This window comes from Abrus precatorius, unplaced genomic scaffold (genome assembly GCF_003935025.1).
Source record: "Abrus precatorius isolate BTA unplaced genomic scaffold, Abrus_2018 Scaffold7, whole genome shotgun sequence".
Lineage (NCBI taxonomy): Eukaryota > Viridiplantae > Streptophyta > Magnoliopsida > Fabales > Fabaceae > Abrus > Abrus precatorius.
The window spans coordinates 34,696,172-34,714,033 of NW_020874417.1; the positions used below are offsets into that span (position 1 = coordinate 34,696,172).

The 17,862-nt window shown below is 33.6% G+C and overlaps 2 protein-coding genes across 6 annotated transcripts; both read right to left on the minus strand.

Moving 5' to 3' along the window:
• Positions 1-2,299: 2,299 nt before the first annotated feature.
• LOC113871003 (phosphatidylinositol 3,4,5-trisphosphate 3-phosphatase and protein-tyrosine-phosphatase PTEN2A) lies at positions 2,300-9,365 on the minus strand. Of its 4 annotated transcripts, XM_027507647.1 has the most exons (14): positions 9,144-9,259; positions 8,841-8,948; positions 7,676-8,221; positions 7,059-7,160; positions 6,913-6,969; positions 5,362-5,427; positions 4,850-5,026; positions 4,651-4,737; positions 4,478-4,542; positions 4,331-4,407; positions 3,716-3,762; positions 3,454-3,584; positions 3,298-3,367; positions 2,300-3,087 (listed from the first exon to the last, which is right to left on the minus strand). In XM_027507647.1, the coding sequence occupies exons 3-14, from the start codon at positions 8,123-8,125 to the stop codon at positions 2,560-2,562; spliced, it is 1,857 nt and encodes a 618-aa protein (XP_027363448.1). In that variant the 5' UTR covers positions 8,126-8,221; positions 8,841-8,948; positions 9,144-9,259; the 3' UTR covers positions 2,300-2,559. The 4 variants fall into 4 exon arrangements, with proteins under 4 accessions (XP_027363448.1, XP_027363447.1, XP_027363449.1 ...); XM_027507646.1 differs by lacking the exon at positions 8,841-8,948 and having other exon boundaries at positions 9,144-9,365; XM_027507648.1 differs by having other exon boundaries at positions 8,841-9,259.
• A 1,534-nt stretch (positions 9,366-10,899) lies between these two features.
• On the minus strand, positions 10,900-15,976 carry LOC113872029 (multicopper oxidase LPR1-like). Of its 2 annotated transcripts, XM_027509198.1 has the most exons (4): positions 15,624-15,976; positions 11,834-13,291; positions 11,585-11,670; positions 10,900-11,338 (listed from the first exon to the last, which is right to left on the minus strand). In XM_027509198.1, the coding sequence occupies exons 1-3, from the start codon at positions 15,819-15,821 to the stop codon at positions 11,617-11,619; spliced, it is 1,710 nt and encodes a 569-aa protein (XP_027364999.1). In that variant the 5' UTR covers positions 15,822-15,976; the 3' UTR covers positions 10,900-11,338; positions 11,585-11,616. The 2 variants fall into 2 exon arrangements, with proteins under 2 accessions (XP_027364999.1, XP_027364998.1); XM_027509197.1 differs by having other exon boundaries at positions 11,117-13,291; positions 15,624-15,939.
• Positions 15,977-17,862: the final 1,886 nt, after the last annotated feature.

The window sequence follows — 17,862 nt, forward strand, 5'->3', positions numbered from 1 at the left end:
TTAGTACAAATATGAATTCGTGTCAAAAGAACTCATGAAATTAACGATTGGATAACAAGTTTTTACACTCTTTTATCATCGTGCTTTGTTTTTAAGAAATTAAGTATTCGTTTCTAATTCATACAAAATCCGACGGAACTGTTTAGCAATGATGTATAAAACTTAATTAAATAAAAATATCCTTTCTTCAAATTATAATATATTTTTTATATAAAATTATATCAAATTTTTATTAAATATTTTGCTTTTAAGCTTTTAAAATTATTTCACGTTTCAAGCCATAACAAACTCCCAAAAATGTGAAAAAACATTTGGAGTTTAAAGTAAAAAAAATAAATGAAAGACCAAATTTATGTATTTTTTATATAGAAATATTTAATTGACTAAAAAAAAATCAAAATTACACATAATTCAAACTAGAAAAATAAGATAAAAAACAACGAAACCGAAATAATAATATATCATTGTAAAACTATATGTGGATTAAATTTACAAAATACTTTAATTTAAATGGATGCACCCTGCTTTGTATATTTTTTATTTTAAATAAGTTATTGAGTTTAATATTTCATTTTGATCTAAAAATCAAAGTGACAGTGCGTAGGAAGTGAAATTTGTTTTATTTAATCATCACTTTTTTTAAAATTTCAAAAGCGGCCAAATTTGTTTTAATGTCAAAAATAAAAAATAATTAATTTGAAAATTTAAAACTGCACTCAATTAAACTAAAAATACAATTAAATAAAAAATAATAATTTCTTCATCTAACGATGCCGTGAGAGAATTGAGTTTTAGTTGGTGGCAGAATTGCAAAATCTAAGGATTTAATCGAAACACGCGTAGAGGAAGAAAGTGGGATTTAAGAATAGCGATTTAGGAGATGTTTGGAAAGGAAAGTTTTGGAGGGAAGGAGAGGAAATAAATTTATATTTTAAATAAATATATTTAAAATTAATATTTTTTAAAATAAATTATATAAATTAATATATTAATAAAAATTTAATTTATTAGTAATATATTTTTCATTATAAATAACATATAATTTTTTTAATTTAAAATTAAAAAATATGTCTTCTCTTTTAAAAAAAAAAAAAAAAACTTTCTTCTAAACACTGAAGAAGTGATATATATAGTCCTTGCATGCAAAGGGGTGGTGTCATTCATTTTAAAATTAAAGATATTTTTAGAAGTAAAATTATATAAAAAAGTAAATGGTGTGTAAAGAAAAAAAGATGCAAAAGTAACCCTATTAACCTTATTTGTGGTCAGAGATACTTCATTGAAAAAATAGAAGCCCAAAACTAGGCCCACCTGACAATACAACATTGTCCAAAATGAAACACCCACCGGAGCTGACATGCTTGCCAAAACTGCATTGGGTCTTTTCTTTTTTTTTTTGTCAACCCCCATTGAGTCTTGTAGCCTATGATGTAGTGGCCTAGTTGACTTCAAACTTTATCAAAATGGACACACTGCTGGAAAATCAATAATGGCTACCAAAGACGAAATATCATTTTGGTTCTATATACTGGGTAAACAGCATGGGATTTTATACCTCTCTTCATATGATCGGTTGGCTTACATATGGCTTCCCTTCGCAGTATCCCTTGTTGCTATTGATATTTTCCATATCATTCAACTATTCTGCAGCCAAAAATAGCTACATACCTGCCAACAACACCGGTTTGGATAGTGCAGTAAGCCTAGCTATTGCTTTTGGCTATTTGGCACCATTGATTCCTAGTATCATCAGGAGACTAACTTGCCGATCACGTGCATCAGCAAAGCCCACGGAAATGAATAATGTGTTACAATGTTCCTTATATGTATTTCTATTGTAGGATTCGAGTTGTCATATAAATGAACAATATCATCCGTCCAATATTATCAAGGGGTTCTTTCAATTATTTTGGTTTTAGAAAGGATTTCATTTTTGAGAAAGCCTTTAAAAGGAGTTCTTGCCCTAAACCCTCAAATATAACACTTATTAAAAGTTGACCATGCTCACATTAAGATAATTATTTGTCAACTCAGTGTCCCCCCACGACTTTTTTGAATAATTCATAAGAGCCCATCCTAAAATATATGCCATGTTTGTGCAGACAAAAATCTGTCGTTCATTATCTTTTTTCTTTTGGTCAAGTCGCTCATTATCTTCTAAACTTCATAGACGTCTGACTCGGATTCCTTTCGGGCATTCACCAAGGGAACCAATTAAAACGCTTTAATGGGGGCGAAAAAAGGGGCTAATCCATTTGGTTTAGATAGCTATAACACAACTAGAGTCTAGAGGTTCAGAGCGGGCAGGTCATGCACAAGTGGAGTGTAGTTACCCAATGCAAACAGCGCCTCTGGGCGGGTGGGCCAACCAATACTGATAAGTCAGCATATTCTTATTTTGAACTAGTGCATTAAACCAATGTCAGTAGCCAGATTTATCATTACAACAAACAAACAAACAAATGGATGACCATGATATTGTCGAGTATGATGTTGCAAGCAATGTTATGTACAGATGTCGAAGTATAAAGATAACAAAGTAATCCCTGTTGTTGAACTTCAATCACTTTCGTAGTCTTCGTCATCTCCGAACGTAAAAACAGAAGCATCTGCAGCCATGGCCTTGAACTCACTTTCTGCGCTGGGCACCTCCAGACTGGACACTGTTCTTCCATCATTACTTTTCGGCTCCCCACCACTATGAATTGGAGTCGAGCTCTTGTTTCCCAAGGCAACTTGTTCTGTTGCTTGTGATAAATTGGCGATTTGATTGGAAATTCTGTTTGACTCGGACTCTCTGGTGTCTTTTGCAACCGTTTCAACTGCTTCAGAAGGTGCTTTTGTTTGCTTGTTTTTCGAAGAACCGGATTGCTCTGCCTCGCCATCTGAAAACACATCATCTTTATCATGACTCCCTGATTCTCTGTCTGCATTCTGTGAAGGGGTGCTGATTTCCCCTTGGGCGGGTTTGTTACTTGAACTCTCATCAGATTTCTTTGTAGTAGTTTCAGCTTTGGAAGTTACAACATCACCATTGTAATCAACGAGCACAACCTCAACCATAAATCCTGGAGAAGGCAATTTTCTCTGCCAGAAAGCCATTTGAATAAAAAAATATAGCTGATTACAAGATCTGATTATGAATGACAAACATGGCAATACTGCACTGAACAGAAGCCAGACCATTCGTAGCTATCATAAAAAATATCACCACATCTTTATACTAAAAGATTATTACAATAAAAAAGTTGGGAAATATTAAAGAGGGATTATCATCAAAGAACCACAACAGCCTACCTTGTCAAAGCCATCAAGATCACCGGTGTTCAGTACTTTCCTATTTTCTGTCATAGTTGTGTTCAACCAACTAAAAAAAAGAGCAAGATGTCTTCAGTTCAACATAAGACTGGCAGCAGAGGCAATTGATCAATGATGAAGAAAGTTAATTAATACCAGTAAAAATCTCCTTGGCGGTCATGAAAATGGATTTTGAAGTCCCCAGCCAATTCTGTAAGACCAGGCTCTCCTGGCAAAGCAAAGACCATAACTCCCTTCTTTGGTGCACTGAACCAAAAATCTTCTGGCTGCAAATAGTGAAAGCTCATGATATCATATAGAAATCCCTCACAATTGGAAAAAAAAAAGGAACATAACCTTGGCACAACAATTCAATTAATATTCAATGAACCAACACCATATTATTAATGAGACGCACCAAAAGATCCTTGGTTCTTGGATGCTTTTTGGTTGAGAACAACACACCTACACATTAGAAAAGGGTCAGAGTAAAGAGCAAATAGGGCAGTCTGTCAGAGACTCAGATCTCACATTCCACCAAGAGGTCAGCAGTCAGTCAATCCTTGACACAAAAAAGCAAGTCATATACAAAATATATATCCAGTTATCGCTAGTAGTACTAATAACTAGCAAAGCATACAATTCATTCAAAATGTAGTATGAAAAAACATGTACAAAAGAGACAGATTCTCCCGGCAGTTCTCTCGCTCAGGACTATCCCCTAGAAACACCCGAGTTAAAACATAGCTAGTGTTGGGAAGTAAATCGTAACAAGGACTTGCGTTCAGAGTTCATACTAAAAGACCTGATCACAAACCATATACCTAAATAAAATGTAAAATAGACCATGATAGAAATAAGGACAAATTAATTGAGTATTAAAGCAGTAAAAAAGAGGATAGCAGTAGCACAATGTAAATATCAGCAAGTGAATCATGAAATTGAATAAAAGCATGACATTATAAATCAATTAACAGACTAGTCGTGGATTATAAACAGTAGGGGAAATTTAGTACAAGAATGTGAGGTGTACCACTATGATCTGAGACAGTTATAGAAGGCCTAATCCAATAAGGGCATCTGTGAAGCCGGAATCCCCTAAGCATGCACCTGTACAGAATATGTCAGTTGGCATGTGAAGACAGATAAATACTAAGATCACATCTTGGCCAGTAAATACCTGCGAGGAGGTGGGTTTTCTCCATTAAAGTAAGTCATGACTCGTTCAAAATATTTGACATACCTCTACAAAAAACAGTAAAACATACAACAATAGGTAACTATAGCATCACTAATAACTCCAGAATGTCCACTAAAATATACAACAGTAACACATTGCAAAGCTGAACTTACAATCTGACTAGGTAGAACAAGTCCCTTTCCATCAATACATCTTTTCTGATTATAGTAATCCATCGATTCCTCAGCAGTTGGGAAGAACTGCAGAGCATTATAGTCAACAAATCTTTAAAAAATAAGGAACACAACAAGACAGAAAGTGAAAATATCAGGCACACTCGCATTTTCAAGAAAATACTTAGAAACTCTCCACCTTTAAGAATAATAGAAGACTAGAAATCATCAATCCTGTCCTTGCCATTCCAGCCTTACAGTGGACAACCACAACATTCTCAATGTCTTGTTTCAACCATGAGTAAGCACTTTGACAAAATGATATAATCAGTTGAATTGGTGGGCAATTGTGGTCATCAAATGGGAAGCTAGCCACCTGAAAAGAAGGAATTTCATATTTCAGATGCAAGAAAGCAAGCTGTTCATAGTCCAAAAAAAATATAATGTGGTGTAAAAATCTACATGACACAGGTAATCTCGGCTGTCTAGCATCATGATTAAAAATAGGAACTTTAAAGGTAACCTGAATACTGCTATTGCCAGAATTGAAGGTTAAAACTAAAGCAAAATATCCATATTATAAGAAATTTTTAGACATGATTAATGAAAAAATTATGTTTATGGTGTATAAATGATATTTACAACCCTTAAGTGAGTCTACTCATTTGTCCCCTCCATTCTCCAAGACTTAAATGAAAATTTAGAAATCACCTTTCCCTCAAACAATGATGCATCATACAACCGCTCAGAACAAAGATTATATACTTTGTATTTACCCTGCATATAGAGTAAAAGAAAAAGTCAAATTCAAATCTAGACAAGAAAATGATAAGCAAGGACAATAACTCATTAAGTTTCAAAGTTTGAGGCATTTTGATTAAAGAAACACCATACAAGTTGTGTAAGATGCCTCCCATACTATAGAAACTCATCATCGGACTACAAAATATGCAAGGACAGAGGCAGGATAACAAAATATATGAAGCATGTGCTCATAAGACATACTACAGAAAATATTTTATGATAATTAAGGAAAGAAATGAAAAAGCCAAAGAAATATCTGCACATGTGAGAAGCTATGGCAGAATATGATAGAAGTTGGATAGATAGAAAATTAGAGGAGCGAAACATGCATTCCAAGTTTTTTTCTTCTTGTTTGGCAGCTAAAACAGAAGAGCAGAGGGATGGGGGGGAGGTGTGGGATCCACCTTCAAAATTTTTCTTCCAAAATGAGAAGAAAACATAGAAACAGAGGTAATCTTTGCAGATTTCCAATCCTTTCCCTCAACTTCTCTCATCTGACCAATGTTTGTAGAGAGGGAACTCAACATTTCTTTCTCTTCATTCTCTTTCCTTTTTTTATTATAACAAACAAACAAACAAAAAAACACTTATTTTCTTATCCTTTTCATTGGCACCATTTTCTTCTCAGCACTGCCAAACAAAGCATTAATGTAAGCTTTAAAACATAAAGGGATTAGAGAAAGAGAAAAAGACAGAGCAGAAATGTAAAGGATACCACTAACACTTTCTCAGAGCAAAGCCACTACAGAGCATACCACCTCTGCACTCAGCTCACAGCTGAACATGAGAATAATCATCTGCACCTCTCACCTCTAACTACCCTCCCCAAAATTATAACGCTTATTCCACTAAACCTAGGTGCTACTGAGCAACAAACTCCCATTAGGCCCTGCCACATCAACTACTTTCTTTGTTTGGCCTTCTTGTGTATACCTTCCAATTCTTCACCTTTCAGCCTCCACCATCTGTCCTCTAGGTTCATCTCTCATATTGTGGTTCCTAACTGAATATGGCTAGCAAATTGGCGCCTCTAAAGTGAAGGAGCGCACACTTTAGAGGATAAAATGGAGCTAGAACTGTTAATTAGAAATTGCAATTGAAATTATGGTAAAATACATGCACATGTATAACAAACTATGCAGTTGTTAAAATCTCAACTGTAGAACTGGTGCCCTGCTTACTTTGGAAGAACTAAATCCATGCCCAACATGAGGGGCGGGGGATTGTGTGTCTCTAAGTAGCATTCACTTCCAAGAGACCAAATTAAACAAGCATTCAGAATAACATACAAATATTTTATACTATAGACATCCTTAAATGAAATTAAAAAATCCATACAATACAACATTGATTTTGTATTATAAACAAACTACAACAACAACAACAACAAACTAAAAAGAGAAAAAAAGGCTCAAACATATGAACGTATAACTTCAAGTGTCAGAGCATGTGTACTACCTTATGGTGAGTTTCAAAAAACTTAATCACTTCTTCCATATGATTTCTGTAAAATCCCTGCATTACATATATAGGTAGTTGGAATGCTGGTGTTCAAGATGAAGACAGCAACCAAAATAAACAATATACAGAATTCATTAACTCACTTCAACATAACCAAAAAACCCAGAGCTCATGTCACCAGCAGGGAATCCCATTGCAATAATGTTTTCAGTGATATATGTCATATCTAAATCAAAACCTCCTTCCTGAAAAAAGTAAAGAGCATTAAAGAGGACAAGAGTGTGCATCAACATGGTTCTTTGATAGAATTCAGAAGGAAACAAAGAAATACGAAAATCAATCGCAATACTCACCAGTCACAACAATAATTACATAATAAAATTCTAACAGCTTTTGTCAACCAAAGGGGCTAGAATCTTCATCATAGAGAACAATAAATTATATGACAAGTTTTAACAGGGAATAGATGAATGTCAGCTAATTTCAGGGCTTTTATAAATTCAATACCAGCTATGAGATCCGATCTAGAAAGCCAGATAACAAAAATATTGTTCAACCTGATTTTGCTTCTACATTAGATAATAATTGTTATATCGCAAAAGGTATCTATGAATAGGCTCCAAAGATGAGCTTCACCCGATAGTTAAGGGATTTAAGCAATGTTCCCGATGGAAGAAACAATAATTTTTCCAAGTATGGTTCTCTGAAAAGAAGCTTTACAAGAATAAACACAGTAAATTAGTTTGAACAATAACAATACCTGGTATCTGCGTTTATTCTGTGAAACAACATGTCGAGCCTTAACCTGCACAGCTTTCACTGCATTCTTAGAGGAGTCAACAAGGCCTTTCGTGATCGTTCCAAATAAATTAGATTGTACGGCTGTTTCATTGGAACTGTCATCTGAAACAGGAGATTTAGGAGACAATCGCAATCCCAAATTACTAGTGATGCGTGCAAAAGTTGATTTCCCAACATTTCCACCTGGTGAGTCGTCTTGGGAACCAGAAAATGAGTGAGAAATTTTCAAGTTTTTTGCCCAAGTTGATATGCCAGTAGGAGATGACCTTGATGATGACTCATGTGCAGAATTATCTTGCCCAGAGACTACAGTAGCAGAAACTTCTTCATCAGTTTCTTTGGCAGGAGGTGAAGTGGATGGATCTTTAATAGGAGGTGAATTAGACACATCAGAAGGCACAGAATCCATTTGATTTAAAAAGTATCAATGGCAACTTAAGCAGACGTTGGAAATCTTATCATTAGGTGGCCCTGGCCCTGGCCCTAGAGTATCTTTCTGGTTGAGCTGCAGATATAGGGATTATATTAATAGAACGCATGACAAAACATATTAATTTTTTACATTTAGTCCATTCATTTAATCATTCTCGTGTATCCAGCAGGATAAGTCATAACAATATACTAGGTGGAAGAAAGAAACCCTGGCTATGTACTAGTGGTATGTACATATGACCGTGACTAAATTCTCACTTATTATATCGTATGGGAACCACTCATATTTACTTCTATCTTCAAATTTTTCATTCATTGTTGACAAACAATTGTATTTTATCTATGAAGTAACTCCTTTAAAGGTTAAAGCAGGTCAGCCACTACAAATTTACAATTCACAACCCGTTATGTCACGAGTTCACAGCAAATATTACTTCTTCAGCTACTAAAAAGTTTCAGAAATTATTATAAAAAAAAAAAAGCAATATGTAAGAGATGATAAAAAAATAAAATAAAACAGCAACATGAAATGGCATTTCTCCACAAATGCCACCCCACGCCTCCCCTTCCAGCGTAAGCAATAATGGCGAAAATCAAATTCATACAAATATCCCGTGATAAATTTCAGGCACTCCACTTCCACAAGGAAACGACATAAAAAAACTACCCCGTAAATACGTGGAAACACTTACAACACTTCTCAACGATTCTCAGTCTCGCCCCTTAATAATCATCACAACTAAAACCATTTTCAGGATTATGATTTCCGTTGATTGAGCCTCGTGACTCTCAACTTCCAACTAAAGTAAACATAAAAAAAAAATAAAAATCAAAAGCGTGAAAAACCGAACAATTTTGTGTCGATTGGAATTCGAAAAATGAGTCAGACAATATGCTTATAAAACAATAAAACAAAAAAAAAAAAAACATTGGGAAAGAGGAAAGAAAAAGGTAAAACAATTAATTTCAGATCTGAGGAAAAGAGCTTATATTACCGAAAGTGGAATGAGAAGGAAGTGATGAGGCAGTGAAGGAACTGGTTAGGGTTTCGATGATGAAGAGGACGGAGTCGTAGAATTTTGGAAGGTGATGCTGATTGACATGCGCGAATGAATCATGAGTGTGATCTCTGGCATAGATTATTGATCGGACGGTTGCCACGAGCCGAGGGGTTATCCTGTTTTCTGCTGTGTACCCGATTCTATTTTAGTGTTCGTGAACCCTTCCGTCGCAGTTGCCATTGAATGCTTTGGATGAACATTAAATGAAAAGGAAATAAATAAGTATTTTTAGTGTGATTTTTACGTGTTTATTATCATTTTTATATATAATTATAAAATACAAATATTTTAAAAAATAATTATTCAAATAAAAATGATAATAAACGTATTTAAAAGATTAAAGTAAAGGTAAAATGGTGATAAATTTTAAATTATTTAAATGTGTTAAAAATAATAATTCAATAAAATTCTCTAAAAAAAATCAAAGAATGATACAACATTTTTCTATACTAAGTTAAAATTTTAAATTTAACTTCAATTTTCATTATATTAATTTTCCATGATATAAAATTAGTTATTTTAAAAAGATTGTTATACAAAATTAAATTGATTCTTAAATGATAAAAAAGAAAACACGTTTGACGTTCCATTTAAGCCAAGGTTAAAAGGAAATATATAAATGTGGGGTCCAGAAATAAATCATTTCCAACTCCTAAATATAATCTAACCAAATTATTGAAATGGAATAAAATAGGACAAATTTTGTCTCTTTATTTTAATCATTCCCGTTTTGGTTTAACCAGACTTAGTTTAAATGGAATAGAATCTTCAAACAACTCTTGTCTTGTCTTTCTTCCTTATTGCAAAATAAGTCTTTTTGTCAGTATTTGGATCAGGATCGGACAAAGAGAAAAAAATATTTTAAAAAGTGTAAAAAATATATATGATATTCGAATAAGCAAAATTAGGAAGAGAAAAATAAAACCATTCCCTCTATTCATTTAGATAAAAAAAATAAGTGGATAGAAAAAAAAAGTAGCACAAAAAATAATAAACAACAAGTTAGATAAAAATGTTTTTTTTTTCCCGACATGTATTTTTTCCAACAACGTGAATGATGCTTCTGTCTTTGGTCTCTAATAAACCTACCATCTGTGTTTTTTTTTTTTTTTAAATAAAAACCAGAGCTGAAATTAACGACTTGGTTTTTTGTGTACAAGTTGAAAAAGCATAGTGCAATGGGTTTAGTTAACAGCAAAAAAGTGGTAGCCCATTAAGGGAAGGTTGCTTGGACTTACAGTTTGGGCCGGTGGAGTTGTAGCCCTAATTACCCCTGTCCCCATAGGTTGCTTTTCTCGAATCATGTTCTGCTTTTCTGACGGTGTATAAGAAATACATTTTTCACAATAAATAAATAAATTTAAATTGTTTTAAACAATTAAAATAATCGAAAAAAATGAAAAAATGATTGAAAATAAAAATTCATTAATTTAGACTAATTTTTTATTGTCATATTTAAAACCCAAACTAAATCATTTTTCTACTCTACTCTCAAATGTGCCATAAAATGTGTCGCGTGTCCTATGAAAAGTATCTCAAACATTTTTAAGCACTACGTGACATCGGTATCCACACGATCTAAAATGTATTATCTATAACATCTCAAATCATGTCTAATAACATTTTGTATTAGCATAACATCTTTACTAGTTAAAAGGGTATTTATCAGTTAATCAAAACAAATTACTATCACTTATAAAATTTCAATCCATTTCAAATCATAAAAGAATAAATGAAATTAATTCTGATTAAATATTATTCTCATTCCAATCTAAAATAATCCGAATTGAGCCAGTAGTCACCGCCTGACGCCAGTACATAAAATTGGATTACTTACGAGATGGAACAAGGCAAAAGCTTTTACTCTTATTTAAGATAGCAAGTGCTTTTGCAAATAATATATACATATAATAAGGATAGGATTAAATGACATTAGGCATTTCTTTAACATTGTTTGCGAAAAAGAAAAAGGACAATATACAATTTTTGGAAAAATATAAATTGCTGCATCTGCTTATTTTTTATATGAATGCCAAACTGTCTAGTCTCTCTGTATCTTCCAAGAAAGTGAAAAATTTGTATCTCGTCATGAACGACATTTTGCATCTATTTAGAGAGCACCTGAGCCCCTGCATTCATTATTGTATAGAGAGAAAAAAACAAGGATAGTTAAGCAAGAAAACAATATAAAATTATAAATGCATGCTTCCGTCAACCCAAGTAGTTATTTTTTAAATATGGTTACATTCTAAAGATTCTTCTTTCACTAGCAAAATCTCCCTAGTTTATAGATCGTCAAGAATTAGAAGTTTGAAATACTGCTGAAATTAGATCACACTATAACAGTATAATAAAATTAATTGTCCGCATATTACCATTCCATGGCTAATGGCTTCCTCGGGAGACCTCACTTGATAACTTTCAAGGGTCTCATCATAGCATTGTCTTCATGGTCCAATATCTGCATAGAAACGGTGTGTGCCGTGGGTTACTACGATGCATATCAAAATATACGAAGCTTACAAACTGTGTATGTCGTTTTTCCATAAAAACATGCAATACTTGCTTAAAAAGCTATACCACCGATCCTCCATGAAACGATAAAAGAAACGAAGAGTACTTACATGACAATGATAGACGTAACCAGGCTCTGTGGTGGCGTCGAACCCATACGATGTATTGGTGTGAATGTAAGAAAATCTCACTGCAATCCTAGTTACGTGTCCGGGCATCATCTTGAACACGTTCTTCCACCCTTTCTCATGAGCTGGCACTTCTACTTTCTTTCCACGCGCATACTTGTCCACGTGGCACTTGACGGCGTCGTTGATTTTCATCATACATTCCTTAAACTCATATGGTTTCAGCAGCGCCGTCTGATCCAACACCTTGAACAATCCCAGATGAATGTGAAGCGGGTGATTATCCTCCGTCAGGTTAATCACATGCCACACCTCCGTGGACCCCTGCTTGGGTGTTTCCGTAACCGGTGCCTCATACGGTTTCCCGTTAAGGTACAAGTGTGTTGGCTCATCAACGTCGCTCGTGTACTCGTACATAGCAATGTACCTTGTGCGCGACACACTGGATAAATCCGCAACGGGGTATTCTACCAACGTTTTAGGTACTCGTGACGTGTCAAGCTCTAGATCAGGTAGGATGAAAAATTTCATAACCTTGCTGTTAGCTTCATTAACAGGATCACCGGTTGGGTAAGGATAGGGTGCATCGTTAGCTAGAATAGTAATGTTGCTCCTCGATTGAGAAAAGTCAACAACGACGTCTGTGATCTCAGATGGCCCCAGCAAAGTTTCATTGGTCGTTACCGGCTTTTCAATATAAGCAGAATCGGACGACACGTGTGTAAATCTCAAGCCGTTGGTGAAGAAGAATCTAAAGAATCTAGCGTTGCTGGCATTGATTATTCGAAATCGATATTTACGACGTCGTACAGTGAGACGCGGCCACGCTTTGCCGTTGACAATGATAGCGTCACCGAAATACTCTGGCTGCCACTGAGGGTGGATGGAAGGGTTGTTTCCGGTGAAATTCATGAAGATGGAACCGTCCGTACGGAAGCTACGATCGAACACGACCAGCGGTCGATCGAATTCGTCTCCATGGGGTAATTGAAGTGGGTCCTCGATGGAAGGGTCGCGAATGATGTAGGAGCCAACTAAGCCAGCGAGAAGGTTGACTCGGGTCAACCCCATGGCATGGTCATGGTACCAAAGGTTACCCGGGTGTTGGTTATTTGGGTAATGATATTTTTTCTTGGTCCAAGTGGGTCCCTTTTCTCTGAATTTGGATGTGAACCATGCGTTGGCGTTTCCATCGCTCTCGGGTTCGTGGATCCCACCGTGGAGATGAACCACTGTAGGGATACCTTTTGTAGTGTTGGTGAGTGCCGTTGGGATGGTTGGATCCCATGGAAGTATGTGATTCGGAGGGAGGTGATTTTGCCACGTCACATGCGTGTCAACTCCATAATGGGCCTCTATGGTTGGGCCAGGAACTGTTGCTCTTTGTTCGGTTAAGCCATAAGCATAGACAGGCGTTGGAGGGAGATCTCTGTGGAATTTCTGCAAAAGGAAATTATATATTTGAATGGAGAAAAACGTGATATAGTTGTCGATCAGACAGCTATCAATTATGGAAGATAATAATAATATTGTATTTGTCAAACATTGACGTAAGTACAATGCTAATGTTGTAAATGTCAAAGCAAGAGTGGCTGGCACTTTAAAGTTCAGCGAACCAATTCTTTGCGTTATTATCTAATGACTAATCTTATGGGACCGTGGTCCATTCAGGTCCACCAACTAATGACAATTAGAGAAAATAGAAAACTTTTTATCCTTTGAGCGTGTATGGTGTATGGTGTATGGTGTATGGCGCTCAGAGCATGATAAATTGTATTTTTTAAAAAATAAAAAAAAGGTAAGGAGAAAATGACATCCTAATCTTATTGAACAAGAGTGGAATATTGTTGATTATTAAGCATAACAATTAAGACCGACAATAGTATGCGGCATGGGCAAGAAAATATTACTCACAGTGGATACTGAATTATCAATGTCATGGCCAGAGTGGATGGCACTTTCAAAGTCCACGAACCAATACCGACAAATATTTGCGTAATTGTCTAATGACTAATCTTCAGAACCAGTGGTCCATTAAAGTCAACTAGATGATATATAAAACCTTTTAACTTTGGGACACGGCTCACGTATGATATTTACCATTTTTTTTCTCTCTAAAAATGGTTATAAAGAGACGGGTCTTCTAATATGATATTTAGCATACCTTTCACTGATTTTTTTCTTTTAAATCTTTCCCTCCCTCCAAAGCCAATAACTCACGTGCCAAGTGAGATTGCCAATAATTAATGTGCACACATCATTTGGGACCCTAGCAACATTAGCAGTTTGTTGAACATCATAATTAGACAGGTGCGTTGTTTACAAACTGGCATTTCTTATTTAGGTAAGACCACTGTCCACTGTCACATGCTTATGTAGACACTTTAAGACCACCGTAGAACTTGGTGGGCGAAGCACAGAGAAAGAAAATACTTAAAAAACACAAGAAAACGAATCACAAAATTTAAAATATAGTGTTGCCTTCAATTATTGTCATTTGTTGATGGGCATCTGAATTCTGATAGGAACTCACTGGAAGGAGAATTGTTAGATCTACAATACAGTGATATAATAATTGAGAATTTAAATTTTCACGCTATCCCAAAGTCTTAGGTTATCAGATGCTACAGAAAAATAGTTTTATTTCTAACAGTTTTCATTCAGAATTGCATTACAAAAAGAGAAAGCTCATCAACACACTTTTAATTATAAATTAAATTTTATTAAAATTCATAGAAATTATGTAAACTGTACTCATATTTTATTATAAATTTTAGTCATTTATTGAGAGTGTGATAAAAAATTGTATTTTCTAACACTCTTTTTACAAAATAACAAATAGAAAAACAGAGGCACATAATAATCAATCATGCGATGGTATTTGGCAAGCAGCAACTCATGTGTCCCAGTCTTTGAACGTGTCGTTCTTTTTTGGGGGAGAAAATGAGGGTTGGTTATAGAAATAACTAGGTAGAAGTTTGGAATGTGAGTAAGTTTTAATAGGGAAATAATGCGTGAGAAAATAGAGGGTAGATCAAAATAATAAAAGTGAAGATCGTTTGAGCTGAAAGATAACAAGGATGATAGTGACCGTTATTTATTTCAAATAATACAATAACTTGAAAGAGCTTTCAATTCAGACGCAACGTCTCAAACTGGTGCCATGGGATTTGGTCAATGAGCAACTCATGTAAGCATGACTATGATTTAGTAACAAGAGAATAGACTGTTTCAGAAAGTTTATGTAGAATTTTATTTTGAGTATTCCTCAGCACACTCTGAATTCCGCACTGGGACGACGTATACAAGATATTGTACGTTAGTTAATTAATAGACGATATCAATGATTTGCCAAAAAAGGAAAATAATTAATTGAGTGTTGAGTGAAATAAATTATTAATTTGAACCCCACTTTTATAATTAATAATTCCATTTAAAACAATTATTATAATACCAAAACTTAGTATTGCTGAATCCCAATCATCTCGGAAACACGGCAAAGAATTATCTTATAGCATCACACAATCTCAAGGAAAAAGAAACACGTTTCCTAGAAATATGCAGTACAGCAACCTAAAGACTACTTTAGTTAAACCTTTAAACAAAACTGAATTTTTGAATTCAAAGTCTCAATAGCCATGTCTGCTTATCCTAGTAATTATCGAAACCAGATAAGAAACAATTTGGCAAGGCACACCAAATACAAGGGATACAGTAAAGAAGTGTAAAAATTGAAAATTGTAACGCTTAATTGAGACAAAAAGGAACATACCCATTTTTTCTTGAACATGCCAATCTTGAGCGACTTAGATTTTGGAACGCCATCTAAAATCTCATAGGCAGGGATTCTGGGCATATCAGGAAGCTGATCCACAAACATCTTCAACTTGGATGCATCTATCAAATTATCTGAAGCTGATGAGCGGGTAAGAGCTAGAAGAAGAGTGAGGAGAAGAAATGTTCTGTCCATGGCTACCTTCTTTGCTCACGGGTATTCACACAGAAATAGACAAAATATAGAGCAACAATGAGGGAGAGGGAAAAGGGTATTTGTAGGATGAAGATTGGTCAATATTGGGCTAGTGTCAAATGGTGGAGATTCTGGGTTGTGCCATTATGTAATTTTCGAGGCCACGAATGAACCCAAATAAATAAATAATAAAAGCAAGCCACTGTGTGTTGTGGAGCAAAGAATAACCAGGAAAAGGCAACAAGGAAAATAATTATTTTTTATTCTAACTCTGCCAATGCATGTTCTCTTTCACACTTTATTCTTTCCAGCTTAACTTTACTCTTTTCACACTTACACTATTTTATATACATAAAAAAATCATTTTATCAAATATCCCCGAAGGTATTGCTTTGAAAAATTGAATGTGCAATGAATTGATTTTTTTTAGAAATTAATTCATTAAAATAATTTTTTAATTTTTTAAGCAATTAACTTTATGTGTTAATGTACTTTTATTATATATTTTACCTTTTTAAATTTCAACTTTTTTTATAATATTTTTATTTATATTTTTTCTAAATAAATCACTAACTTATGGATTAATATTATGCAATAGCGTAAAATATTTTCTCGTAACCCATCGATAAATGCTAGTCAATAAACTGAAAACACGGTCATAAATCCAATTAGTGCCTGATGACTCGAAGCCCAAATAAAACTTAACCATAAGATTTTGACCTGGTTAAAAAAAATGAAAAGCGTTTAGTTTATAAAATGTTATTTTAAAACTATAAATGTAGTTTAAAATTTGCACGCGTGTTTTGACAACTTTATTTAATTTTACATAGAAATTATAATTTTATCAATTAACTCCAGAGGTGTCAAAAGGTAGAGATAAATATTATAGAAAGTATATTGATAAAAATATTATTTTAATTAAATATCGTATTTTATGATATACGTTTTTAAATGTTTTAATTTTAAAAATTCATTAATTTTTTAATCAAAATTACCTTTTAAACAGTGAAGATTAAACATGAATAACTATTTATAAATACATCTCCCAACAAAAATAAAATTTGTGGCAGTTGTGTGAAAAGTTAGGTCTATTAACATTTTGTGTTAGTATAATAATTTTACTAGTTAATTTTTTTTAATCTATTTTTTAAAAAAATATTAATTTCAAATTAATCTATCTATTCTTAAAAAAAAAAACAAAAAAAAAATCAATCTCAAATATGAGACTACTCTATCATCAACATGAAAAATTAATACATCATGTCTTTCAAATCACAATCTAAAGAAACTTTCAACTTAACTAACAAATTTGTATATATATTTCCTTCACATAGAGTGTTTAATAATAATTTGTCAATATTTTTTAATTACTCTCTTATATTTCAAATGAGATGAGCATACTCATAAAAATATGAAATAATTTTATCACAAAATTTATAATCTTCAACACGTTATGACTTCATCATGTTAAAGTAACACAAGAGATATCAAATATTTAGATTTTAAGTCATTTTCAAACCTTGAAGTATGACTATAAGTTTAGCATGAATATTGTCACATGTTAATAAATTAAGAAGCTCATCTAAACCAATTTTCCATATTTCTAATAATAGCACTGAAGTTAGCTCTTCTTGTGCTCCCTGACTATTTCTATCAGTAGTAAGGATGAATTCAATTTTTTTATCAGCCTAAAACCCAGCGCTTTAGATAAACCTAAATTGTTACATTTGTTCATATAAATGAAACTGATTGATGAGATTCATAATATTAAATATAAATTTATAAATTAAAATCTTTTGTTCAATAATGCAATTAACATTCATGTTCTTCTATATCTACCACACTATAATTAGAAATGACATTTGTAAAAGAGTACTTGTAATTCATGAGAGTCTAAAAGTCTTATAAAAGTGAATAGCATAAAAAATACGAAGATCTTTTTTTTTTTTATAAGCTGCTCTAAATTAAAAGACATGATGGTAAGAATATTATCTAGATGAACATTGCATCTTTGACATGAAACTCATTGTAAAAAAAATCA

Bases quoted from the DNA above. Each gene is read 5' to 3' on its own strand.
- LOC113871003 (XM_027507646.1), bottom strand. From the start codon at position 8,125: ATGGATTCTGTGCCTTCTGATGTGTCTAATTCACCTCCTATTAAAGAT. The intron at 4,408-4,477 runs GTATTTACTGGC...TATTCTGTACAG, and splicing joins GAAAACCCACCTCCTCGCAG to GTGCATGCTTAGGGGATTCC. The intron at 3,088-3,297 runs GTAGGCTGTTGT...GCTTTCTGGCAG, and splicing joins ATCTTGATGGCTTTGACAAG to AGAAAATTGCCTTCTCCAGG.
- LOC113872029 (XM_027509197.1), bottom strand. From the start codon at position 15,821: ATGGACAGAACATTTCTTCTCCTCACTCTTCTTCTAGCTCTTACCCGC. The intron at 13,292-15,623 runs GTATGTTCCTTT...TTCCTTTTGCAG, and splicing joins GCATGTTCAAGAAAAAATGG to AAATTCCACAGAGATCTCCC.